This window comes from Glossina fuscipes, unplaced genomic scaffold, assembly GCF_014805625.2.
Source record: "Glossina fuscipes isolate IAEA_lab_2018 unplaced genomic scaffold, Yale_Gfus_2 0, whole genome shotgun sequence".
Classification (NCBI taxonomy): domain Eukaryota; kingdom Metazoa; phylum Arthropoda; class Insecta; order Diptera; family Glossinidae; genus Glossina; species Glossina fuscipes.
In genome coordinates, this window is record NW_023998414.1 from 20,829,739 (window position 1) to 20,857,571 (window position 27,833).

At 33.9% G+C, this 27,833-nt stretch overlaps 1 protein-coding gene across 2 annotated transcripts; it reads right to left on the minus strand.

Moving 5' to 3' along the window:
* Positions 1 to 26,970, minus strand: LOC119633122 (otoferlin-like). 2 transcript variants are annotated; one of them, XM_038026400.1, is made up of 20 exons: positions 26,819 to 26,970; positions 23,290 to 23,659; positions 15,994 to 16,200; positions 15,740 to 15,923; positions 15,590 to 15,652; positions 9,990 to 10,074; positions 9,633 to 9,789; positions 9,292 to 9,574; positions 8,541 to 9,224; positions 8,279 to 8,476; positions 8,089 to 8,205; positions 7,313 to 7,666; positions 6,191 to 7,251; positions 5,775 to 6,093; positions 5,161 to 5,705; positions 4,845 to 5,091; positions 4,532 to 4,782; positions 4,233 to 4,471; positions 3,878 to 4,154; positions 1 to 2,541 (listed from the first exon to the last, which is right to left on the minus strand). In XM_038026400.1, exons 1-20 carry the CDS (start codon positions 26,871 to 26,873, stop codon positions 2,361 to 2,363), a joined length of 5,877 nt encoding a protein of 1,958 aa, XP_037882328.1. In that variant the 5' UTR covers positions 26,874 to 26,970; the 3' UTR covers positions 1 to 2,360. The 2 variants fall into 2 exon arrangements, with proteins under 2 accessions (XP_037882328.1, XP_037882319.1); XM_038026391.1 differs by having other exon boundaries at positions 5,775 to 6,132.
* Positions 26,971 to 27,833: the final 863 nt, after the last annotated feature.

Consider the following 27,833-nt stretch of genomic DNA (forward strand, 5'->3'; position numbering starts at 1 on the left):
TTTTTTTTTTTTTGTAATAAATATAAATATTTGAAAATTTCTACTTATAATTTAAAAAAAGGTTTAAGCTTTCATCTTACAACCGCTTTTATTATAGAAGTGTAGAATAAAATGATGTTTTCTTCATACATTGTACAGTTTTCACATTTATTGTTTTTCCTTGTAAGTGTTGATGCGTTTTATTTTAATATTATAACCGCCATCAAAAGATGAATATATATATATAATAAAGAATGAATAATAAGTTTATTTTTAAGAAATAAAGATACCTATAAAGATACCCTAAGTACGATTAGAGTTAGAAGATACCCTAAAGTACTATTAGAGTTGACTCTTTTCTACAATTTAACTGTTCGTTCATAATTTATCACATCCTTTATATATATAGACATTTATATATATATCTATATATATCTATATATATTTATATATATATCTATATATATTTATATGTATATATATATGGTCTATTCTTGGCACTCAAAGGTTCATGAAGTCGAAAAACGACAAGTTGCTTTAGTGGTTCAACTTGTCATAATCTTCAAACATATTCAATTAAAGAGTGGCATACCAGTATGACCAGTCTTTGCACACCATACCAATTTCTTATCAAAATTTTCGTTCGGTGGTGCCAACTTCACCTTACCTACATCAACGAGCATCTATGGTTTCCACTAAGGAAGCAATCAATATTTTGATGAGAAAATTCGTGTTGTCTTACGCTCTTCATACTGCTTTCATGCCAATAACGGACAGAAGAATAAGAAATGAAGAGCACGTTATCGCTATAAATGTGACTGTTGCTCAAAGTCGGAATATATCGTTAACTTGCGATAGAACGTAGGCACTGATCATCCCTGTGAAAATGTTGCGGTGTAGCTTGAGCAAAGACTTCAAGATTAGCCCTTAAAAAAGAGAGACTGTACGATAATCTCGCCGAATCGAACTTAGATTCAAGATGAGAATTTTCAGCAAAATTGAGTTTTAGTTCAATGAATTTAGCAGTGGTCTTTCCCGCCATAGCTGATGTTTCACTTTTCACAAACACTACTCCACTTTCTCTACCGCTCTCTCGTTCTACAATGCTTCCTGATTGCCATCGTGCCCGCACGTACAAGAAACATCCCCCAAGTGGCTGGTCCAAAGTTTTAGATAAAATGCAACTGTATGTATAAGAAATGTTTGTTTAATGCATAGTTTCTGATGACAGAATCTTTGAGTTGTATTTTTTTATTTTCCTGTAAGGGGTATAGATCCTCCGCGTCTTCTTGGAAGCTTAGTTTTAAAAAATAAGTTATATAACTGGACGTTATTGGCACATATATACTCAAGGACCAAATGTCACAATGCAGAAAGTTAGAGAAATAACCGAATGGGACCGCCTTGATAGGCAAACTATCTACACTTTCAAAATATATCTGCAAGAGACAAGATTCATGTTAACAAACGTTGCAAAAGTATCTTTTAATGCAGAGAAACTTGAAAATATTGCTATTAATAGATTTGAAACCATAGGTAAGGTCGACCTTACATTTAATATTAATATCCTTTATCTACTACAACAACAGGCATGCCAACATATATATGCATGCCCCCATTGCAATTTTTATACGTAAGATTTTTCAACAAGGGTTATCATTTTACACTTCGCGCCAATCAGAGAACTCTTAACACACAATAATCATTGCGATGATATTTGACGAGTGAAAAACAAGAGAATTCCAGCTACGGATTATTATCGATTTCGACAACGCGCTGAAGATGTGATAGCTGTCAAAAGAAATAATCGAACAAGCTATAACGAGTGACAGTTTGCTACGAGTGATGATGCGATTGGTCCATACTTTTTCAAAAATATTGCTTTAAATAGAATGTTGTTGGCTGACTTTTTCTTGACCTGATATAGACGGTTTCGGTAGGAGTACATAGCCTGTCATACTACAGCCTGTGAAGCAATGGCTTAAAATGACACGCCTTGTTGAAAAATCGTATACGATGACTGAGATGGTGGGTATTTAATATACGGCCCGATTCCTTTATTTGCTTAAATTTATTTTATGCAGTAATACTTTCATGATTCATATTGTTTTAGTTTTTTTTTTTGTTTGTAAAACTATTCGAAAAATATTTACATTAATATTGAGATTACTTTTTACTACGTTAACACTATTTTATTTTATTTGAACTTTCGTTAATTGAGAATTTTGGAATGATCCATCTCCATCTTGATTTAAAATAGGTTTAGCTAATGTAGCTATAAATTATAGATTAAGTATATGTGTATGTATATATATATAGGCCAACATGTCAGGTACACCCTGTATATATTTGTAAGTAAGACTAAGGATAAGTATTATTATTTAAGCTCCCAAAAGTTTCTTAACCGAATAACCAGGTACAGAGTATACGAAGATTATAAAGAATAGTATAATACCACAAAGAATTAAGCCCTTAAGAATGGCCCATTTGTAATTATGCCATACAATATAACGTATGGATTTTAGAGGATTCACAAACCACATAAAAGAGGCATCTGGGCGACTGAAAATGCAAATGAAAGTAGAAAAGAAAAATATAATGAAAAAAACGAAATAAGAAAATTATATTCAGCTGTGACCGGATTTTTTATACCCATCACCGTTATCCTGAAGGAAACTAAACAAAAAAAGGATGGCAAATAAATTAGGCGCGGCTAATTGTTCTCCATATTCAGAATAAAAGTAGAAATTTATATGGTGTAGCTTTGTGATTTGTGAGTAAGAAGCAAAAATCACCGAAAGCAAAGGTGGTTGTAGTTTTGGTTGGATAGGCGCGTGGACATTGTAAGCGTCTTCCTTGCGCGTTTTACGTCATTTTCATTTTTGGGAACCACAGAATGTTTACCACAAATATCATACTTTTCGGCAGACGGACAGATGGTTATGGTTAGGTGCGTTCCGAACTTGAAATATCAGCTTCTGCACCTTACAACGGTATTGAGAAAAAAAACTTAAATTTTGATAAACTATAGTATTGGATAGGCGTGCTCGATTATTCCCATTTTTTTTTTCAGGCACTACAGCATCACTCACAGGATGCACGTTCAAATTTCTGTAGATTTGCCTGTTTTAGTTTGATAAGCAGCAACGGATGAAAAAACGTTTTCTTATTCATTGTCAAAAACAGAGATGTTCTCAGAATATTGTGGTACTGTGAGCATGTCCATTGATCGATTTGGCCCATTTTCAAGACTATTCTGCAAGCAAGAGCTTCCAATGTTTCTGCCAAATTCGAAGTCAAGGCTTCGTTTTTGCGGCCAGGAGAATGTTTACAACAGACATTACACAAACGGACAGGCTTAAATCGATTCAGAATTTTATGCTGATCAAGAATGTATATACTTTGTGGTGTCTCTGCAGCTTCCTTGTGCGCTTTGCAAACATACGTTTTGGCACAATGAACGCGCCATTGTGCATTCTTCGGTGATGCGTATAAAAGTAACGTATACATAAAGCTCCTACAGCCGTTATAGACCAACTACTTAAAATCCAACACCATTAAAACATGATGATCGCTTTGACTTTCGAAATTTGGGTACAACTGTTTAAGTCATTATATACATCATTAAGATATTCCCTCCTCAAGGCTTTGTGCGTGCGTATAATGAAATTCTTTTCAATGGCATATTTTGAGGCAAGCTTGACTGTTTTCAAAAGCCAGCAACTTTCGAAACTTTACGTTTCTTAAATTGCGAGAAAGTCTTGAAAGTTTTTTTGCAAGAGCAATTCATTCAAAAACATTTTAATAGTTGCCGGTTATATAGGCGGACGGATATGTATTCGGATTCATAGCGAGTTAATGGTGCAACTTATGTAAAAATAAATAAATTCATGCATACTTTGGTTTTTCCAAAGGATCCGGCTCATTGCGCCCAAAACCTGCTGGATTTTGTTCGGCTTCTTCTTTGCTAAGTAGATGAAATTCTGCCTCAACTTTGCCGGTCAATTCCATTTCTTCATTTTGCTTTTTAATATAAAAAGGCCACCAGCCACGTACACGTTTTTGTTTAAATATGTTTATCGTGGGCACGTTATCCGTATTCAGCATATCTAAAGTGCATAGTTTAGAGGATTTGGCACCACGAGGAAAACGATTTAAATCAAACGATATTGCACCTAAACGAAAAGGAGGATAAGAATGAATATAAGGCACATAAGTTAATTTTGTGTACAATCTTTGAAACTTATTCGCACCTAAAAAATCATCTGCTGAGAAATGATCGGCATCCCACACCTGTAGTTCTAAGCGTGCGGGTATCTTAACTTCAGTTTCATCCCAACTAAATAATGATTCCTTCCTTGACAAGACTATGCGTTCCTCGGCTGCTAAATATTCAAATGGATAAATGAAACGCCAATTAAAATTACCCTCACCCGTTAAAGAACGGTAGTGTATATCGGTGGCTTGCATATCTTGTGGGCCTTTCAACCATCTAAATGTGAAGATGATATTTATGGATTTTCTGTTAATTTACGATATTGTGAAAATTTACCCCTTCACGTATATATCAGACATTTTTTCTCCCGTAAAGAAAGCATCATCTTCCAGTACCACATCATCTGTATTCCAGATAATGATTCTCAGCTCATAAGCTTTAGGTTTCCGTGGTGAGATATCAACAGGCGGCCCAGGTGGAGGCATATCCATTGGGAACATATCTACCCACATCTCAATTTTACCTTGCTCTATTCCAGGCTTATCAGGATTGAAAAGTGGCCTTGACTCTATGTGTTCCGGTACCAGCTAAATTCAAATTGCACTTTTTTTTTTACATTAACATCAATTTTTACCAAGTTATTACTTGCCTTGCAACCGATATTGGGAATTTCACTCCATCTATGTAAAACCGCTAGAGCCAAATGTTCGTCACGATTGCGGCAAGTGTTGGGACCGTTCCAAGCGATAACTTCTTCATCCGAAAATGTTAAACAATATTTGCCTATGGCTACCCGATCTTGAAAATAATGCGGCATATCTAATTTATTGATTTTGCAAAGCTTCGACAAAATTTGTGTAGGTTTCATGGGATCACGCCATTGATTGTAACCACAACTAGAATATATTTCCGGAATATATTTCGCTCTTTTCTTTCATTATTTATTAAAGCTTTACTTCACTTACTCTTCATAACGTAGCGATAAACCGCACGTGGCACGATGTTTGCTGTAGAAACGGTTTTCTAAATCGATGCGTGTCTCTCCTATTAAATCATCCGATCCTACTAGATCCCAATCGTAAATTTGCACTGTTAGCATGGAGTCTTGGGGAAAGGTAACTTCAACTTCAAAACATTTCCCAAATACCGGATTTAATTGTTTGCTAACATAATTATCTTTATCCGATATACGTTTACCGCCTAAATGCAACACAACGTATGGATCGGCTTTACCATTCAGATCCATTGGATGTAAATCGGTGGCCTTAATAATATAAATGCGAACTAAAACATGTATCGGTTCATTGGCCGGGACATTCGGTATAGGATACTCTTGACCTTTGGGCGGTGGCAAGCGGTATACTTTGATAGCGCCTTTAAAGAATCCCACAATGCGATTATCGTCTTCAGTAGAGTCATCGGTTTTTTTACCGCGATATAATGCAAAAGAATGCAACCATTCGCGAAAGAAATTAAACTCTAACTGGGCTTCGAGTTCGCTGGGATAGATCTTTACTTGAAAGAGAATATGATTTCTGAAAATCAATCAAATTTATTCGAATCAGTTTTTTTAACATACCTGACATAAAGCTGTGCTACTATTGAAAGATTTGATTTGTCTTTTTGGTGTGTTCGGGCAAGAGTTGGTCTCGGTTTTATTGCGTCCTAGAGGACTTAATTTTTGCATTAATTTTGTACCTTTGTTAACCGATTTGTGATTATGTATGATTATCGGCGAGGGTGAGGTTAAAAATTTATCGGAGGGTCTTAAAGCTTTCTCGGCTTTGGTATTGTCTATCAAGCGTTCATAGGACCAAAAGTATTTAGTCCACCAATCGCGGCTTAATTCATCATCAGATTCGTGTTCTTGTATAGCGATGCCATCCTTGTGTTGGGCCCTTAAAGAAGATTTTTTTTTAGAGGATTGTTTCTTGACCCTAAATTTATTGAAGTAATTAATTTCAAAGCCAAAATTTGAATTTTTGAAAAATTTACATTTTCGTAACACATACGGCTCCATAAAGAGTAAATTGATCGCACGATGACCGACGATTGCCATAGAAATCTTTCATTTGCGCTTGTTGCAGTTGCGTCCCCATTAGCGGTTGCATGCCGTAACCATCGATTAAATTATTCAAGTTCTCTTCGTTTAAATGGCTGGAAAGTATAATTTGGCCTCCTATAGTTTTATACTTGGTGATATCTTCTTTTGGTGGCGGCTTATATAGATAGCGATGTATCGAAGAAATCTGATGAGTGCCCACTAAAGTGTAACGGCCAAAGGACCTACAATCAACGCAGCGTATAGTAATTGGTGGAGCGTATGTTTCTTCTACGGGTAGTTCCAATTCGATGAACTTGAGCATATTCGGAAAATTGGGATTCTTTTTGGCATTTTGTATAATCGTTGAACTTAAGATTTTACCCGAGCACTCTACATCTATACGTGGCTTGTCAACTGACATAAAATGTATACGCTTTAGATCGCGTAGGCCCCAAAATAAAACTTCTAATTTGAATTTGGCCAAGTGAGGGCGTACTTCTTTAGGTACAGGGTATATAATATTTAGGGCAGGAGCATGAGGTACCAATTTTTTCAATTCGACTTCTACGTCTTTGGGTTCCGTTAGACGAGGAACATCAGTTGCACCAATTTCTAACATTTCGAATGCAGCTAAAAGCTCCCCCGCATTCTCCGAACCACGTATGATGTCAAACCACTCAAGGGCGGGAGTAGTGTAAGGATTTTCTCTCAGCTTAACGCGTGGTTTAGCTATAGCTCGTCCTATAAACTCGGATTTTCCCACTTTATCCTGATCATATATTTCTATAATAATTGTTGGTGGATTTTTTTTAATTTCGTCTTTGGTACCATAAACCAAAATTTCATCAAATACCAATAATTCGTCCCAAGTGGGACTCAATGTTTCTTCAATGACTTGAGTGGTTTTAGCAAATTCAGTTATATAAACGGTGGCGTATGGATCGCTCAAGCCAGAAGCATCCGAACCTATTAAAGAACGTGCCTGATAGACATGAGCGCGCAATTGAAATGTCTAAAAAGACGAAGAACAAGCTTATAGAGAGGAACAGTAATTGATCGGTATGCTTTATTACCGATTTCTCTAGATAGTGTATGTTGTTGGGAGCCATGGCTCCGGGTCTTTCGGCATTTCGAAGTTCATGCGATAAATCGTAACCGATAGGTAAGCCTTCGAAGAAATGTCCTTTATGATCTACTACTCCCATCCAAAAGTAAATAGAAGCTTTTGCTTGTATAGACCAACTGGCTGGTCCTGTTGAATGCCTGCCTGGTAATTTTAAGAATATATCTTGAATTTTACCACAATGTGCGCCAGACTCTTCTTCAGTAGGAGAGTATATTAAATCTCTAGCAAGTATCCGATGATAGGCGTATCTTTTACCATTAGCTATCAGCCATAGAAATACGTCAGGTAAAGAATGTTGAGGCTAAAATATTTCAAGGCGATCAGATTAGAAAAAAAGCTCAACACCATATGCGGGAAGGACTAAGAGAAAGAGGGGTACGAAGAGAAAAGAAAAAAGTTTTAAACGCGAAACGAGAGAGAAAGTTGAAAAAAAGAAAAGGAAAGCAGAAGAGATTATCATATGCAGAGACGAGGAGATAACAATGAAGAATAATACATTAGGTTAGATAGGAAAAAGAGAATAGGCCACAGGGAAGATAAGGGCTGAAGATAAGAGAGAAAAAGTAGAGGAGAGTGTAATGCACAGAAATATAAAGAAAGTTAGGAACAATGTAGGCAGGAATGAAGGGAGATAATAGAGAAAACTAGAGATCAAAAAAGATAACGAAAAATACTAAGACGAAATGATAAGAGATAGATAGTAGGCGAGTGGAAAGAACTTACATCATCTATTAGGAATTTTAGTTTTTGCATATAAGACTGAGCTTGCTTAAAGCGTTCTTTTAAAGAGCTTCTTGTAACCAAAGCTCTTAGGTTACGAGCCAAGTTTCCTAGATTTTCCTAAAGCATTATCAGCAAATGAAAAATGAGAAATGTAAAATTCGAAATCAATTTTGTTAGCAAGATGGCTTACGATTTCTCTTAAGCATAATTTTAGACGCTCTTTATCTAATTTGGTTTTACCACTGCCCGCACCTAAAGAATTAGCTTTTGTTATATTTTGATAACGTAGACAAGCGGCCGCCAAATCTTCTAAAGTGGACCGTAAACGTACTTCAGCTTTTATGTCCTCTTCTTCGATTAGCTTTTTCGTTCCTACTAACCCGTCTTCCTAGAATATTTTGCGCAAAATTTTCATAGATTGTTTTTGTTATTTATTATCTTTAAATAGTTACAAATTTTTCTGCTATTTTTGATAACATATTACTGTTATACATGCGTCTTCGCAGATCTGGCAGTGTACAACGTACATCCATGCACGGTTTATAGTCCCAATAGGGTAAGTAATAATGGGCTTTATCATGTGTAATGGGCTTGCAAGCACTTGTAGTACTACTAAATGAAGTCGTGTCAACAGTTTCTAGTAAACAGCCATCCTCACCGTCTTCAAGAGCAGTGGAGAAACTTTCATTATGACCATCAATAGAATTTCCGGCATTACCCATGCTTAGCTCAAAGAAAATAGTTTTATCACAAATTTTCCTATCAATCATTGACGCCTCCACAATGGAACCAAACAAGAAGAATTCCTCGTTTCGCGAATAGGAAGATTCGCTAATGGGCTGCGTTTGTTCAAGTTCGACATTCTTTTCGGTGGTAGTTTCGATGTTATCGGTAATTTCAGTTCGTATAGCCAACAATAATCGCGCGCGATAGCTAACTCCTTCTCCCAAGCCGGTATTTAAAGTTGAATGTTGATCCAGTAAAGAGTAGTCACGTATTGACCCATAAAGGTGAACAAACGAAGGGCCAAAAGTGGGTAGAAAACCTTTTTCACCGTCATTAGATATTTGTTTCAAATCGATATAATGAGTGCCAATAATGGATGGTTTCATAGGATCCGCATCTCTGAGTTGAATCTTAACGGAGAGTGCGAGAGAAAAAAAACTTTTATTTTTATAAATTGTAAGAAGAAAAATGATTTACTTTGATCCTTTGGCAAAGGGGTGGAAACATTTCAGTAAACACCAATTGTTGATTCCAAATAGGAGCGTAAGCGTTTCTTTTGATTGTGGTTTTACCCAGCAGACCCGCGAACGATACCTGCACATATGGACTAACTAAATCTTTAGCTTCACCAGTCAAAGCTTTCTTCACATTAGCCATTATTGAGGAATTCATGCGCGGCAACCCGTCAGCTCGATAAATTTTCACTATAAATTTAGCTCGTTGCCGTTCAATGGGTACCCCAACAGGCAGAAGTAGATTTCTATCGGGTTATTGTGGCATTTAGCAGTGTACGACATAAACTTACTTAGCACACTTACGCCTCAATATCATCCGGATCCTTTTCAGATTTTTGTGGCACTTTTACCGTATCACCTTTCCCAATTATGCCAATATCGCATTTAAGGTAGCCTTTAGGGCCGCTATAGAAATCTTCTGGGTCGGTAAGTAAAGCCCATTTATGATAAAATTGATGATCTGTTTTCAAGATTAATGAAAAGATTGCGTTTGTTATTTGAAAAGGTGCACATGAAACAAAAGATGAATGCAAAACGAGCGACACATGCTTAATAAAGTTTTTTACTTAAGAAGAAAAATATAATTCATAATATTTTTTTTCTTTATGTTTTTTATTTAACTGTTGAAAATAGCTTCCTTTGGGACGGATAATGTGTTACCTTGTTGACTCCAAGCAGTGGCCACATCCAATTTAAATGAGCCAATCATTTTATTGGGCATTAAAACACCACGACTTTGTAACACCTTTAACATGCAGTTGAGTTGAATAACAGGTTTTATGACACAGTTTAAAGAGAGTCATGCAACAGAGTCATTAAGTTTATGTTTTGTGTGTTTATAGCGTCAAGTGATTTTTTTTTTTTTTAATAACCAATAAAAGGAATATAAGAAAAAAAAAAAACAGTTGGAAAACGGAAAAGAAAAAAAGGACACAGACCATATATATATGTATTTGTATATGTATGTATAAAAATATAGAATAATAGGATATCATTACAAAGGAAACATTCATTGATATTAAATTGCGTTCGTGTTAGAAGCTCAAAGTACACACAAAAACACTTAAACGTAACTGCACATCGTAAAGATGGGAAAGGATAGTCGAAGTTAATGTTTAGTAAATGTTTTCCAAGAACATCGAAGTAACATTTTATATATATTTAATGTATAGTATGTATGCAAAAGTATGTACCAGGAGCATCGTAAACAGTAGATAAATCAATTTTAAATGAACCCACTAAGGTGCCGGAACGTAAAAATTTCCTCGATTGCAAAACCTACATTTAGGAGAAAGAGAGGGGGGTAGAGAGAAATAGAAGTAGAAAATATTTTTGTTTTATTTGTTCTTAATTGGATATAGAGTCTGGGCTTGAATAAAGTCGACAAAATCCCATAATGAATTTGCGAAAGACGGGAACACTTTATCGCCTGCAACAGTTGCCCGAATGTAAACATTAACCAAAAGACAATCTTAAACCATTTACACCGTTATACCTGCGTGCAAATAGAAGCTTAATATATATGTAACATAATGATCGTAATTCTATCAGCAAATGCATGATGATATTGGATGCGTACGCTTACAATACATCTTTTTATGTGCTCTAATACCGCATGAATTAAAAGAAAGAGTTACTATATATATATATATATATATATATATATAGTAACCTGGATATATATATATATATATATCCAGGTAGATAGATATGCTCTTTGCATCGTGGATTTTGATTTTTTCCTTATATTTTCATTTATTGCATTTAAGCTTTCTTTCATTACTTATGTGGTTTTACTGAATGTTTTATTAATTCATATTAAATATTTATCTTCGGTGTAAAGTACAAACAACCACATAATTATATTTAGTTGATTCTTCAACTAGTATGTAGTTATTTACATGCGATACCACTTCTAGTTTAAGGATATATTAAATTTTTACGAATGTATGTAACACCCACAAGGATTTAAGACAGGCCCCTTTATTATATGCGAGGCTTGTTTGTCCGTCTGTCCCTGCTGTATACTTAAATCAATATACGAGCGGTAACTTTTGAAATTTGGTACAGTGACGTGCTTCGGCCAAAGAACGAATTAATAGCATTCAATGATTCGGATCGAACTTCTGTTTCGGCCACCCTCAATATAACTTCTTATTTTGAAAAGTCGTTATGTGCATAATTGTAGGTGAGTGTAAGGTATTTAATGTGTAGTCCGAGCCCATTGCTATGTCCATACACTGCACGATTTGTGGTACAAATTTTGTTAAGTTTGTACGGACGAATGTAACACCCACAAGCGCTAAAGGTAGACGAAACTTTTGTTGTACCGATCGGTTGAGGCTCATTTCCTGAATCGATCTAAGCTCGTCAGCCCGCCTGGACTTGGTAAACCGGCGTGCTTTGACCAAAGGTTGAACGTCACTGAAAATGGTTCAGACCGGTTCACTGTTTCGACCACTCCACACATAACGCTTAACTTTAAAATGTCATCTTATGAAAAAAAAATTGCAAATTTTTGAAATTCTTCAACAAAACCTATTGATTGGGGTAATTTTTTGAATCCCCTTTTATAGAACCGTTTCTACGAACGGCGAACCATTGTATTATAAAAAAGTCTAATTTTCGATATTTCAGGATGAAAATTGGTTCGTGATAGTAAAGTGATAAAGAAATTAATCAAAATGAGTAAATAACTGTACTAGACAAGGTAGTTTAGGGTATCTAATAGTCGGCCTTATCCGACTTTGATAATTTTCGCATTTGTTTTAGCCGACTTTTTTTTTCACATGTTTGTGGTTTTTTTTTTTTTGTTTGTTTTTGCCTGCTGTTTAGTTCCATTATAAAGCAACAATTATTTTCAATTTTCAAGTATGCGGAAAAATATAATGCAAGAATTTCCACAAACTAATTAAATAAGCTTAAGGTTAGGAAACCTGTATTAACTGAGTGTTCAATTAACTCTAAAGCGCATGAAGATATTTTTAGTTTCCTTCTCAATTAGTCGAGAGTTGGAAACATATGAAACTAATTTAAATAATAATAATAAATAAATGAAATTTAAAAGATTGTAAAATTTTTAAACTCAAATGATTGATAATTGATACTTAATTATAATACGTTAGAGGAGCAGTTATTCTTCAAATGGCCAGAAATGCGTTATGGATAATAAATAAGAAATTTATAATCATTTTAAAAGTAAGCGTGGAAACTGCGCGAACTCAAGATGCTCGCGCCAAGTTTATTATTATTACTGCGACTATTGAAAAGTGATGTGAAATTGTAGCTAGAAATAGAATGTCATCGCATCCCCTTGTGTATCGTTTCGTCAAACAAAAGAAGAAAGAAAGCAAGTAAGAAAATTATATTGGAGAAGGATTGAAACAAATGAAATACATAAGTCTGCATATTCCATTATATTGATATTGATTGGGCTTGGAAAATTGTTTTTATCTTTGCAGAATAATTTCATGGAAATTTTGAGATCATTTACGAGCAACGAGCAAAAGACACGAAAACCAAAGATGTTTTCATTTTTGGTCGTATAGATATGTGCGTGTGACAAACGTGTTCCTTTAGCTGTCCCTTGTTCATTTTCAAATTCTTTTTGCTCATTTGTAAGCGATATCATCGACAGACGAACAAATGGACATGCTTAGGTGCACTCCGAATTCGAAGCTGGCGAAAAATTTATATACAGTAAAGGCTCCTTATTCGCGATTCCTTTATTTGCGGTTTCACTATTCGCGGATTGAAAAAAATGCGACCCAATTCTCATATTCGCGGCTGTAAATTTCTTTATTCGTGGATTTTTTGTGATTGATTCCGGAATTGTTTTGTTCCTGAAGTTGAAACTTATTTAAAAAAACAGAATTTAGACTTTAAAGCACTTCTAGTTTGGGACAATGCGCCAGGTCATTCTCGCGAACTTGAAACTATGCATCCAAACATAGAAGTGACATTTTTACCTCCCAACACGATGACTTTGCTTCAACTTACGGACCAAGGAATAATTCAGGCCTTTAAGCTCTATTACGTTAGACGGACGAACCTTCAAAATCATATTAGAAAGTATGGAATGTAATCCTGATATGAATGTTATAGAACGCAGGACTTTTGACCTAGCAAAATGCATCGTAAACATAAAAGAATCATTGGAAGAACTGAAGCCACACACATTGAAGTCATGCTGGAAAAAACTGTGGCCTGCTTTAACCGCGGAAAATAACGCAGAATCTGTGCAAGTTCAAACTTTTACTGCAAACATAGCCGAAATCGCGAATGGAATAGGACGAGATGGGTTCGAACAGATAGAATCGAATGACATTGAAGAATTGCTTGAATCGCAAGATGAAAATTTGACTGAAACTGACTTGAAGGAAGTGATAAATTCACAGCCCATTGAAGAAGAGGTTTCAACAAGCACTGGAAACGTGACATTTAATTTCAAAAGTGTTAGTGAAGGTTCAAGACTGGCAAATGAGCTTCGCGATTTCTTTATGAATATTGTACCGTCTATGGAACGAAGTCTTATTTTTAAGAGGCAAATCGCTAATGCGATTGCTGCGTAGCAGCCTGAATTGAAGGAGCTTTTAAAAACTGCCAAGCAAGAGAAACTTACAAAATTCTTCAAACCATTGTTTACGCCTTAAGATAATTAATCAAAATGTTCAAAAACTTCAATTAAATTGATTTTTTTTAACTTTTATAATTGATTTTTGTTATTTGTTGTGGGAACGTATCCCCTATAGTCCTATATAAATAAGAATTCCGTATTGACGGTTTCTGTATTCGCGGCATTTTTATGGAACGTATACCCGGCGAATAAGGAGCTTTTACTGTACTTTGCTTCTGCACGTTACCAAGGTGTAGAAAAAAATTTAACTCTGATATACTACGGCATTAGGTAGGCGTGGTCGATTTTTATTAACTACATACTTATTTATAAACTACAGGCAGAGAAATGTAGAAATTTTGGAACGTGTATTCTATGAGCGATGCCGTAGCACCTGTACAAAAATAGTAAAAATTGATCACGCCTACCTAATACCATAGTATGTCAAGGCTTAATTTTTTTTCAATACCTTTATAGTGTGCACTAGCAAAGTATATGAATTTTTCGCCAATTTCGAGTTCGGACTGCACCTAAGCATGCCCATTTATTTGTCCGTCCATCTGCACGTCTACCCAACTGCGTAGAACGTGTGGTAAACGTTCTCTCATACGCAAGAACGACGATATCGTATAAAAATTTGCAAAAGAATTTGAAAATGACCCAAATCGATCAACACCCACGCCTACAATGTCCATACGCCTATCTAAAAGAAACTTTATATACTTTCGTTTTTTTTGTTTTTTTGCTATTTACTCATAAAGTACAGCACATGCACCATATAAACTTCCCCCTTTTATTCCGAAAATAGAAAAAATCAATCGGGCCTAGTCAATATTATAGATTATGAAAATGTAGTTGTTTTGCATTTTTTTAATCGGTTTTAGGATGACCGTAATGGATATAAAAGACTCGATCACGAACGAACATAATTCTCTTACTTGTCCAGTTTCAGTGCATTAGCGAATTTTTTGCAATCATAAGATAGACAGCCGAAAGTATTGGCGGACGGACAAAAGAAATCGAGAAAGAAATCTTGCGTCGACCTATGAGATATTTAACGCGTATCTTTGAAATGCAGGATTAAAATGCTATCGATGCTCTTCTTAAGCTCTTCTTAAGCATTACATTGCCTGTTCAAGGCAAAAATCGCATAAAAATAGCATAGAGCTGTGTATTATGAAGAAATATCTCGAGATACAACTTGATAGAAAGCAATTGTTAATTAAAAAAACTTAGTAAAAATCGACTGGATAAAGATGTTTGTTGGAAATGCAACCTTGTGCATGATTAGTTTTTCAATTCAAATCTTGCCTAAGGTATCTTCGGGGCACCATACATATATATATTTACCCAGCTACCATTTCTCTTTCGCAATAGTGACTTTAAAAACCAAAAATTTTTATTGGGCCTCAGGGTTTGAAAAAAAAACATACGCATAAATTTTTCAATTGTTACGAAGCGGCACGAAAAAATCTATTGATTTATATTTCGGGGAAAATATATCAATGACAATGTAGGAATGCATTTAGCATATACTTAGCCTTGCATTCATTTGGCCTAAGGTTACTTATAATAATCATTTCCTTGTCCACGAACACACGATATCGAACATTCGTTGTATGTTAATTTAATACGTATAACTTACCGATAGAGTTATGATTTTATCGAAAAGCATCACTGGCGGCATATGAAAATCAAAAACGAAATACTATAAAGTTATGTATTAGAGAAAAGTAAAAATAAAATGTTATTTTCTTATTTGAAAGACGAAGGAGAAAAGAAAATGTATTCAAACCTCATTGTAATAGGGACAGTTGGTGCTCTCCTTAACACTGGTATATTTTTTTTGATCGCCAACTTGTATACAAACTACCGGATCCATATTAAGACCGGGCAGTTGTCTCGCCTCTATAATAGTTATACAAACCTGAAAATCTTGTGACTTTAAGTGATCAGCTGTATGAGTAATCTGTTTAATCCTGTTATCGAAATAAAACGCATTCATAATTAAATGAATTATTGACTGTATTAGTGTTACGTGTTAATTACATTTTCCCCTTATCAATATGACTTATATCCTCCATATCGCTGGATTGATTCGAGTGTGAGAAACAACTCTCGGCACCAGGTGTTGCATCAACACGTTCGCCAGCGCCACTCACGTTATTTGATAAATGCGCAATTTGCGTGGCATCAGTAATGGCTGCAGTACTTGATAAATTTATTGCCGCTTCATTTTCATGGATTAGAGGAGATCTAAACACATAATTACTTTAATGAATTTGTTCTTCAAGTTTTTTTTCATTTTTTTTTTTTTCAAACACTAATAATAACAATTAATGGATTTAGATAATGTAATGAGATTTGTATGTGCAAGTGAATTTTATTGCTTTGAGTGAATGTGTCCCTTCAGATTCTTGTTTCTCTATTATACACAGTGCTAGGTGACGGACGTGGATGGGGAGCAGGAGAGGGGGGGGGGGGGGGTGTGTGTGAACGCAAAGTAATTTTCATTGAGCTATTGATTGAGGATTTTAATTATTTAGAAATTCTTGCGTTTAGTACCCACCACCGCAAGATGGCGGTAAACCCATCTTGTTTTTACTCATAGTGTATGTAACATCGAAAGGGAAGCTTCAGAGACACTACAAAGTATATATATATTCTTGATCAGTGTGAAATTCTCAGTTGATTTAGCCATGTCTGCCCGTCTGTGTGCATTAGGTGCCTAAAAATGCGTTAATTCTAAAATAAATATAGCAGGCATCACGATTACTTCCGTCTTAATAATACCCATATATCGTTTGAAATAAAAGAACTTTAGGAGTATAATGCAAAAAGCATAGTGGTGGGTATGCGAGATTCGGCCCCCGCCCAATATAGTTTCCGTACTTGTTTTACTTTGTTTTACAATTTCATCGAATATATCTGAAAGTATAGTCCGTCCGTCTTAATATTCGGCAGCAGCTATCGTATATATGCTAATGATATGTAAATTGCGTAGTTTTCAGCATAAAGGGTTAGTTTGATTATACTCGATATCGCCTATGATATCATAACGTAATACCAAGGTTTCCTGGACCTATGCAATGCTCAAAGGCCGCCTCCAAAGGCCAAAGGCTCCGCCTTTTGTTATATATTTCGATTCAGAATCATTTTCCAAATCGATTTGAGTAGGTTTGTCCGTCTAGCTTTGTGATAGATGCCTTCGCGTTTTTTGTGTGCAAGAAACATACCTTAATGAAATTTGTGCATTGAAATGTTTTAACTAAAGGACGAATCTTATTGAAAGCGGATGAAATTTGAGAAATTTTTCGACGAAAAAATCTTTATATGAAAAAAAGCAAAAAAAAAAAAAAAATTAATAAAAAATTACTAAATTTGCATAGAGTTCGACAAATTTGGTTAAGCTTGCGTAATTTTTCGTGTTCCGTCTCATATAACCATTCCTACGAAAACTGAATCTTGTTAGGGTAAAAAGGTCTGATTTTCAATATTTCATAGTGAAAATTGGTTGATAAGAGAAAAAAATGAAATCAGTCTTACTGAATCTGGACCACGTAGGTCTATTTTTTGGATACTACCGCCTATAAGTATTCTCAGAAAATGCAAACTCTTATATGCCAAAAAGACCTGTCCGTTAATGTTTTGTGATCAAAATTTGTTTATGAATTTGGCATAAAAATTGAGCTGGCGAATTTTCAAACACATGCGTCTACTTTTCGGACCATCGTTCATATACGATTTCTTTATAAAACCAAAAAAATTAAGAGCATGAAATTTGGATTACATAGGTCGATTTTTTATAAATATAAAAATAAATAAATTCTGAGGAAATATAGTATAGAATATCGAGTATTCGAGTAGAATTTCAAACGAATAATTGAATGGTCGGTCTCAGCCGACTACACTGTTCTTACTTGTTTATCTTGATTAAATCAATTTTTAACGAACGTTAAACATACATATGATACAAAATTAATTCAATTTATTTTCTTTTCAATTATTTTAATTAAAAACAAGTAGAAAATTTGAATTAGGCTTGAAACGAATATTGAACGCTCGCCATTCCATACGGATATGTAAATGCAGCAAAGAGTTGTAGTAACTATAAGCGTTTTTTAGTTAATCAGTATTAGTGGACGGACATCCGATGCCGAAAAAGTAACGCTGTCGTATATGTCAAGTGTTGTTATATAACAATAAATTGGTAAGATAGTTTTGAGGCTACTTCTGAATTCTCCTCATCTACTTAAAATATTTTTACATATTTAATTTTTTTCTAATTACTGTAATATATCGACAATACTGTCGATACTGGGAAATGTTTAGGTGGTTTCATACAATTTTGTTTTTGTGAAGTGGAGTTGGCAAAGTAAGTTGAAATGTTATAGTCAGGCAAGGCTACGTAGAAAAATACCCTTCACCGCTTTGTCTAATATTTTCTACTTATTTTCGTCATGAAATTGTAAGTTTGTTACCATGTAAGTCGCGCATGGACAACCGCGGCAACTATCAAATGTGCTTAAGTGTTTTTTCTTGTTCATTAGGCGATAACATGAGCGATTGAAAGCGAAGGAAAATTGATGCAGAATGCCGTGGTTTAATAATGGTTGGATCTTGTTTTCGCCCCCGCCGTGCTATGGAAATCAAATACAAAAAATTACCCATCTTTAAGGTACGGATTTATTGTTTGTGAAGGATCCGATGTTTATTCATATATGTATATTAAAATTTTGCCCATACATTTAATATGCTAAAATATTGTTTTTCGCTAAATTGTTCCTGAGATGAATCGAAATAGCGAGTCCTTTTCGTATAACAAATTTTTCGAAATATGATTTTATCCAGAAAGGGACCGGAACCTATTCAATGCCAATAGTAGCACTAGCTCGTGGTTCTAAGAATGCAAACATACGAAATTTAAGCAAAATATCTCAAAAATTTGCCAAACACTAAATGGCTTGAAGAGGTATTAGAAAGACGGGCGGACAGACGGGCTTAAATTGATTCGGAAAATGATTCTGAATCGTTTATTATAATAGAATGCCTATCAAAAATCCTTGTGAGTGTTGCATCCATTCGCATAAACTTAATATGCCCTTACTACAAGTTGTGTAGAGTATAACTGGATAGATATTGTTATTTTATTCGCTTTCTTGCATAAGACAGATTCTAGTTAAAAACCAACCATAAAAAAAGTCAATTTAGAAATGCATGAGTCACATTTTTTCTTTTTTTCATCTAAACTTTTTTTCAATCTAAACGAATTGAAAAACAAACAATAAACAAACAACTCGAGGAATAAACAAAAAGAGCGATTAGAATAATCGACAATTAAGCAGAAAGATATAGAGATATAAAGAGATAGGTTAATAAACAAGTAAATGATCTAAAATGACAAATTGATGAAGGGACAAATGGACGTGCAGGCGGGTCAAGACCACATAATAAAGCCCTTTAGACAGTGGATAAAGGAAGACCTTTGAAATTGTTATTTACAGAGATACGCAGATAGCTCCGCACTACACATCGATTCAAAGTTGTCTGGTTATTTCTTACGCAAAGCGGTAGACGGCATTAAGGAAGACATTCTTATGCCATCAATTGATCGGCTATAATGTACATAGATAAGATTCATTGCTGTCGAGGTTTATATTCGTGAAAAAGAGATTCGACACAACCCCATAAAACTTTGCTTATAGCATGATGTTTGTTGAATGGGTCAGCAAAAAAAAAAAAAAAAAAAAACCACCAACCAGTGTGCGTAATGAAGCATGAAATGTTGAATGTGATTGAAAAGCCGCAAACAATAGCGTATGTAAAACATCTGGGATTTAAGTGAAACTTTTAGAGAATTAATTAATCAGTTATGCCATTTGTATTCACATGATCATGCATATTAAGCAGTTTTTTATTCTAAGAGAGAGAGAGAGAGAGAGAGAGAGAGAGACAGGGAGTATTTTTCATATCATTTTCTTCACGTGTCTATTATATGTGCAATAAATGCGATAAAATGTGGTTTGTCGGATGTGCGTTTTATAAGCCTGCTGGTATGAAATAAAAAAAAAAAAACGAAGAAAAATCAGAAAATTCGCCCCATGTTGCATATCTTGGAAAGTCTAAAAAATATTAAGCTCGTGAAGGGGGCAAGCATACATACACTTAGTTCATTTATTTCATTCACATGCTTACATTTCCATTTTCTGGCATAATATTGTTTACACACAAACTAACCTCGACATTTCTCTCGTTTCAATATCAATTTGCCGCAACCACTTTACAGTTATTTTATATGCTTCTCATCCAATCTAAGGGCCTTACAGTTACAGTTTAATAAACAAATAATTTCTTTGAAATTTTTTTTTTCTTTGCATTGATTGCCTTCGTACGTTGCAAACGTATTGATGTCTTTTTTTTTATTCTTACGCACATTCTATGAAAAGATTTTTTTTTCACCTTTGTTTATCTATTCATTTTAAATTCAATACATTTCTATTGAAACTTGATAAAGAATTACTTAAAACATAATTGAAATAATTTTCATTTTGTATTAATTTGCATAAAAGGTTGTGTGTGTACGGGCAAAAATCAAATTTGATTATGTCGTAAAGAGACACATAAAGGCAAAGAAAACCTTATCATATTTTAAATTTGCTAAACGACATACGTAAGGGCTTCGAACGACCTGGAATTTTGTTAAAGCTTTTTATATATGTTTTATGAATCTAGTGTAGAAAATCTGATATTAATATGTACATGAAATATCATTTTCATTTATCTAAATTTATTTAGTAATGTAGTAAATGTACAGTAACAAAAAAATTATGAATCGTTGCAAGTGTAAATATTAGCAATCAATAGCATGTTATATTGAAAGGTTAAGTGCATTACAGGATGGATTTGGGTTTGGGCGTTATTTGTTTTATGGATGGATTCTTCGCACTTATAGTGTAGGTGAGGACGTATATGTGAGTGATTGACTCATAATCGTTCTCTGAAACTATTATTATTATTATTATTATAAACTTAGCCAGAGAATAAATTCTAAGATTAAAGTCTTAAAGCACTAGCATCTAAGGCTTTCGGCTTTATTAAAAACTCTACCGCACTTGAGATTTGAACCCGCGACCACTGAGTTGATAGTCGAGACTCTTGTCTACTCGGTCACTCAGGCGGATTCCTCTCTGAAACTAATTATTCCTATCTGTTCCTGTCTAGCGTCTGTCCATGTAATTCTTGTTTACTCTTCAGGTCGGAATATTTAAAACGTTGGCATGATATGATCCAAGGACGAGCCCTGTTGAAAATGAATAAAGTCGCTGGACCGTTTTGTTGAACGCCGCACAAAACCAGTAACGAGACACGGCTCACCAGCCACATACATTGTATGGTAAGTGATCGAAAAAGTATCGGTGTCGGTGCATCAAATGTCATCAGAATATCTATGGATTGAGCACGCACGTACAAGCAAAGTTAGAACGATTCAGAAAGTGATTCTGAATTAGTCGAAACAATCAAAGGTGGGGCTATTCCTAGCTCTTCGGGATGTTGCATACATTCAGGTTACCTTAAATCCACCATGGTACCACAACTGGCAACAAATAGCAACAAATTCTAATTTCAAGTGTTTTACGGTGAAAATTAATGCACATACACACAGGCCCACATAAAATAGTAATTAGATAAACAGCTGTACTGTTTGGTATTTGGTATATATTTGGACCATGTTAATTTATATTTTCGAGTCCTTCTCCATATAAACGTTCTCATGCATTTTAATCCTTTATATGACATTGAAATTTAATTTTTTACATTTTACGATGAACTTAGTATTAATATAGATTATGTAAGGGCCAGCCTTGCCCTAGTATGTAACTTGATTATGTAAAAGCATTGTTATGCTAAAATTTTCATAATAATGAAACATAAATAACTATTCGCGTGGTACTAATAGCTAATAGCAAACTATCTATTAACTCTATACTTAACAGCAAATTAAAGGGTTAAGTATAACACTTAAGTAGCAGAAATGAATTGCTTTGTATTGCTATGATTTTATGTAAATATCTACAAATTTCTTAGGGGTAACGGTAGATTAACAACAAATAATATTGATAGGTTAAACAAAACTAAAATTCATGACCTAAAGGCGGCGATGAAACGCTTCAACATCTCATTATGTGAACGCTTAAAAAGGCCTCAGTATGAAGTAAGTAATTACTTTTGCTTAACAATTTTGCTTAAAGTCTTGCGAAATTAATTTTACAACGTAAACGGATTATAAATAATGAATAGGACACAATACCGAAAGATTCCGCTTAATTTACTAAACTGTGAAAATCTTTATTTTACTCCGATAAGGGATCTAATGTGTTAGATGGAAGAATTTCCTTAAAGTTTTACTTGATTATTATTTAAAGCGAGTAGTAAAGAATTCACGAAGTGACAATAACGAATAGAAAATTATATAAAAAGTTTATTGCAAAAAAAAAAAAAATTAATTGAATCGAAAAGTGAGGACGCAAAAAAAAAACAATGAAAAGTAAACATAGTTGTAGAATGTAAATATAATACTGACAAAAAAAAAAAAGAGTTGATTTTAAATTCACTTTTAAATGGAAAGTTTTCGTCGAAACGTTGCTTTTTGCCCAGCACAGTGAGCCATCTCTCTGTTGTGGATTTGCTGAAAGGCAGGAGAAGAAGACGCAAAAATCGTTATTATATCCTACACCATTTCCGGTACAGGGTATATTAAGTTTTGACAGACGTATGTAATGTCCGGAAGAGGTTCAGATAGACGCACTTTTTTATTATATCAATAATTTTCTAAATCGATCTAAGTTTGTCTGTCCGTCTGAGGACTGTCCATGAATTTTTGGGCAGCAACTGAATGGCAACAACAAATGAATCGCATTCATATTGCATTTAATATTAGACAAAATCCCAATACTTGTTTTACTTGACATATTCAAAAATCTCATTTAAATTCGAATTCAGTCTCATTTACAAACTTAATTAGTCGATATTGATCAAGCATAAATGAAATAAATTTCAATTTTCTAGCGAAGAGTATCAACTCTATCGGGCACAACAACAATGAACATATGCACTTTATATGCTATATATATAGATTCGATGAGTTCGAAGAGTTTTCAAAATTATAAAGCGAATAAATATACTAATCGAGCCTCGTGCTACGATGATGAAATAAAATTTAATTCATTTATATAAATTGTGATACACAATAAATGCATATTGTGTATATAATATAAATGTGTATAAATGTGTAAATACATCCAACCGTTAATACCGACAATATAAATATGAATGTATATGAATTACCTGCCTTCATCCTCTGTACTACTATCGCGTGTCTGCGAACTTTGACGGTTACGACCTAAACGCATTATATTACGTACTGTTCGCATGGTTAAACGTTTCTCTTTTGTTGCGGTGGCCGCTTGTTGACTGCCACTAGATGAGACAACGATTGTTTCACTTGTTGCACCACCGTCGCCACCTTCACCGCCCATTGCCGTCGGTGATTTACCATATTTATCAAATTTTAAAACATCTCGCTGACAAGCCCCGCTAGTGGTTGTGTTTGTTGCCGACATCACGCGTCTCAGTAGATGACGTTTCTTTTGCGAAACATAAGATTCGCTACCACTGGATGCGGCACCACTGCCTGAGGCTAAATTACCACTTGATTCTATTATTAACAAGATAATGGAAATGAATTAAAAGGAAAAGAATAATTAATTATGATAAAGAAAAGCATTTCTTATGTCTTTCACGTAAAACATTAACAATAAGATCATAACATCATATTGATCATTGGACGACGACTTCTTACATCATTTTGTTGTCGCATGCATTATATCATTAATTAATTTCAATAATAAAAACTTCACTTTTACAGTCTACCGAGTCTACCGAGAAGCTAAGACACCTTTGATGTTTTTATTAAAACGTTTGTGTGTGTATTTGCGAGTCTTGTTTAATTTCTTATCGTACACTCTCGGAATAAATACGAAAAATTTTGCCATTATATATGGAAATGCCGTTAGGTCAGAATATGTTTTCATAGTAAAAAACCATAATTTTAAGACGAAAATAGAACTATGCTCCGACACGTTATTTACATTAAGACTTTGTTATTGGGAAAGTGGCCGTGAGTTGCTTACAAACACATTAACGCTTGAAATTATTTCATTTTTTATACCATACATCGTTTGCGTTAACGGTACATTAAACGCTTGAGGATATGTATGCAACACCCACTGGAACTTAATATAGCTTCAGCGTTTACTATGCCAAGCGATTTAAAATTTTTTCGATATTTTCATACGAAAGATGAACGTTCTTGAGAAATGATGGATCGGAGGATCATCATTTTTACAACAACAATTCTCCATGTAACAATCTACATCCAAGTAGTAGCCGTTATATGAAAAGAATTTTCAAACTTTCGTTAGCATTAATATCGGGGCCTAGCGAATAAATCTGAAATATTTGTATCGGATTAGATCGTACAAACGGTCTTTTCATCTTTAACGACATGACATACAAAATTGACAAGTTTGGATTATTTAGATCTATTTTTCAAAGCATACCTCATATGAGGATCCGCATGGAAGGTTTGCTAGTCATTTTTTCGCAATAAGGATTCATTTGAATTGGAAATATGTAGAAAAATGTTAAATTTACTGAACTTGAACTAAGTCGGTATCTAATTTAGGTCAAATATTCTATAAAGGTTCCCAAGAAAACTAGGTTTTGGAGTGGGAATAAGAATTTTTGGTGTTTTATGACGAAAATATGTGAAAAATTGAATTAGCTTAGTATTAGTTTAGGGTATTTAACGGTCGGTTCTTTTGCATATAAATTGTTTCGATTTAATAGAATTGAGCAGATTTTGAACTCATCTCTAAGACATGCATTTTCACAAATGGCAGAAAAGTAGAAAAGTAGTCTCCTTTATAGGCATTTGTGCAACGAATTTTTATACCCTACACCACTTGTGGTACAAGAGCATGCTAAGGAGGATTAGAGACATGTCCATCTTTTTTTACTGTAGTAATCGTTTCAGCAAGTGATCTAAGCTTGTCTATCTGTCTGTCCGTCTTGATTGCTTGTGTTCAATCTGAAGGTCGCAATTACTAAAATATTTTGATGAAATTTGACACAATGACGTGTTTTGTCCCAAGGACGAACGCCATTAAAAATGGCTCGGAGAAGAACACTTTCTCGACCGCTCTTCCTCCTATAACGCTTAATTTTGACAAGTCGTCTTATTGAAAAAAATTGGCAATTTTTCAAAATTCTTCAACGAAACCCTCTGAATAATAGTAGTATGACGTTTTAAATTGGTATGAAAAATTTGGTTAGGCTTTAGGTAATTTTTTGAATGTCTTTTCATGTAGCCATTCCTTCCAGAACTGAATATTTCTATGACAAAAAGGTTTAACTTTTAACATTTTGTGATGAAAATTGGTCTATAGTAGCAAGTTAACAGTATAAAATTTGGATTATATCGACCGATTTCTTAGACCCCAGCATATATAAGGGTTATCATGAAGAGCAAGCCTTTATATGGTAAGAAAATCTAATTTCTAATTGTTTCCCGCAGCAACTCAAATATAATAAACTTTTGTAGAAAATGAATTACGTTTACTAAATTTGGATCCTCTCTTACGATGTTTTGGGAATTCTCCAAACGACTGCATAAAAATAATTTTTGATGTCCTATTACCAAAACGAGCCGAGTAGTGTAGAGTATCTAAAGGTCGGTCCTCTCCGACTATAATGTTCTTACTTGTTTAAAGTTGAAATACAGTTCAACCCTTAACGCCCAAGACTAGCCAATTTAATGTAATACCGATAGTACCATAAATTTAAAAAAGAAGAAGAGCAATTCCCCATAAACAGATATTTTGACCGAATCGAACTTTCCCGCATTTTTTTATCTTTATCAAATTTCTAGTTATTGTTACTAATTTGAATTAGTTAAGGAAAAAATCAAGAGATTTAGATTGATATTCTGTGATAACTGTGTTAGGGAATATTTTGCTTTGTACTCAAATATTTATCAAGGTTCTTATGCTTATTTGTAATTGTTTTTTATTTTTATTTTTTTTATTTTAAATTTTACTTGAAACAATATTTAGTTGAAATTCAAAACTCGAAACGTACGTACACACAAAACGTGTTCGTAAAGAAATGTTATATATTAGAAAATCTCAACCTTAAATATTAATTAATTGTTTAGCAAACGTGTATAAGTAAAAGTGCCCTTTTTTTTGATTTGTACAGATAAAAAAAACAAACAATAAAAAAAAAAAAAGACGAAAATTTCTTGCTCTGCTTACTTAGTAAGTTTGTTTGGATGTCTTAATAATATATTACATTTGCTACTTTCAGGTATTAATATCAAGGGTTTACTGAAATGTAATTCTCTTTTACTTTACAGAAGTCTTTCCTTTTTAACGGCGTGAAACGTTGAAGCATTCATTTATTATTTATATTTATTTTTATTTATTTAGTTTATTTTTATTTTTTATTTATTATTTATTTTTTTTATTCTTTTTATTTTATACACAATTTTTCACATTAATTTTATATTTATTTTTATTTTACTTTTAATTACAAGTATGCTTTCGAAGGTAGTTTTATGATTATTACGTCTAATTTGATAAAATTACGCATCTTTGAATTGTTTTAATGTGTCCCCGACAAATGAAAGTTATTTGTTGTATTTTGTTAAACCAACATTATTGTGGTCAAATTTTATGTTTCATTTTAATAATGTTATATATATATTTTTTTCCAACATTTAAATATTTAATTATTTTCTGTTCACAAATTTCACCTTTATTTAGAGTGCGCTCCAAATTGGCTATGTTCTGTTCGATGTCAAGTAGCATCTGTTGATCATCGTCTAAACTTTGACTGCTATAGCTTATGCTCTGCTGTTGTATAGAACGTACCAGTTGTGTTGGCTCAAAATTACCAGCACCATCGTCCGGAGATATATATTTAGCTTCAAATGTTACTAGGACCTGTAATATAAACACAAAAAAAAAAAAAAAAAAAAAAAAAAAAAACCAAAAAGAAAAAAAAAACAGTCAAAGAGAAGATAAAGAGAGAGAGAAAGAGAAAGACAGAGAGAAATCTATGTTAATTTGTCTGTGTCCATATTATGCAATAGACGACCTTATGCACTGTTTCATATAAAGCAAGGGTAGTAATAACATTATCTATAATAGTTATGTACAGAAGTCGATGCGTAGGTTAGCACACACATACGCACATTTATATATATGCATACGTGCGTATATATATATATACATATACATAGATACATATTTACATTTCGATGATATGATAGTTAACAGCAAAAGCAACAGTTTGTTTTAGAGCACATGGTTCGCTTTCTTGTTGCGCATACACACATTTTAGACTATTGCGGTAGTTTTTATTTCTAAGAGAAGGACAATGAGTTAATTGCAATAATTTCTTGCTTAGGTAAACATGCTAGAAGCCCTATATATGTATATATGTATATACGTACATATATATATATATATATATATACATATATACATTTATTATAAGCAATTTTCATTTTCAGCAATTCAGATCAGTGGCATCTTTGATTGCGATGAGACTTTGACTTTGGGACTAAAGTTGATCGCTTACAAAAATGCAAAAAACCGGCAGCAAAGAGAATAATCTATGTAAAATTTTGAAAAAAAAAAGCGAATCCAAGCTCCAATTTTTTGGTGTGATTAGAGAAGTGAAATTATTTTCAATCTGCCTTTCATCCTAGACAGGGTCACCGGCGGCGTAGAATTACAGCATTAGCGAGCAAATAGGTAAGCTAT

Bases quoted from the DNA above. Each gene is read 5' to 3' on its own strand.
- LOC119633122 (XM_038026391.1), bottom strand. From the start codon at position 26,873: ATGCTACTTGACATCGAACAGAACATAGCCAATTTGGAGCGCACTCTA. The intron at 10,075-15,589 runs GTAAGTTATACG...TGCATGTTAAAG, and splicing joins ATAAAATCATAACTCTATCG to GTGTTACAAAGTCGTGGTGT. The intron at 9,575-9,632 runs GTAAGTGTGCTA...ATAACCCGATAG, and splicing joins GATCCGGATGATATTGAGGC to AAATCTACTTCTGCCTGTTG.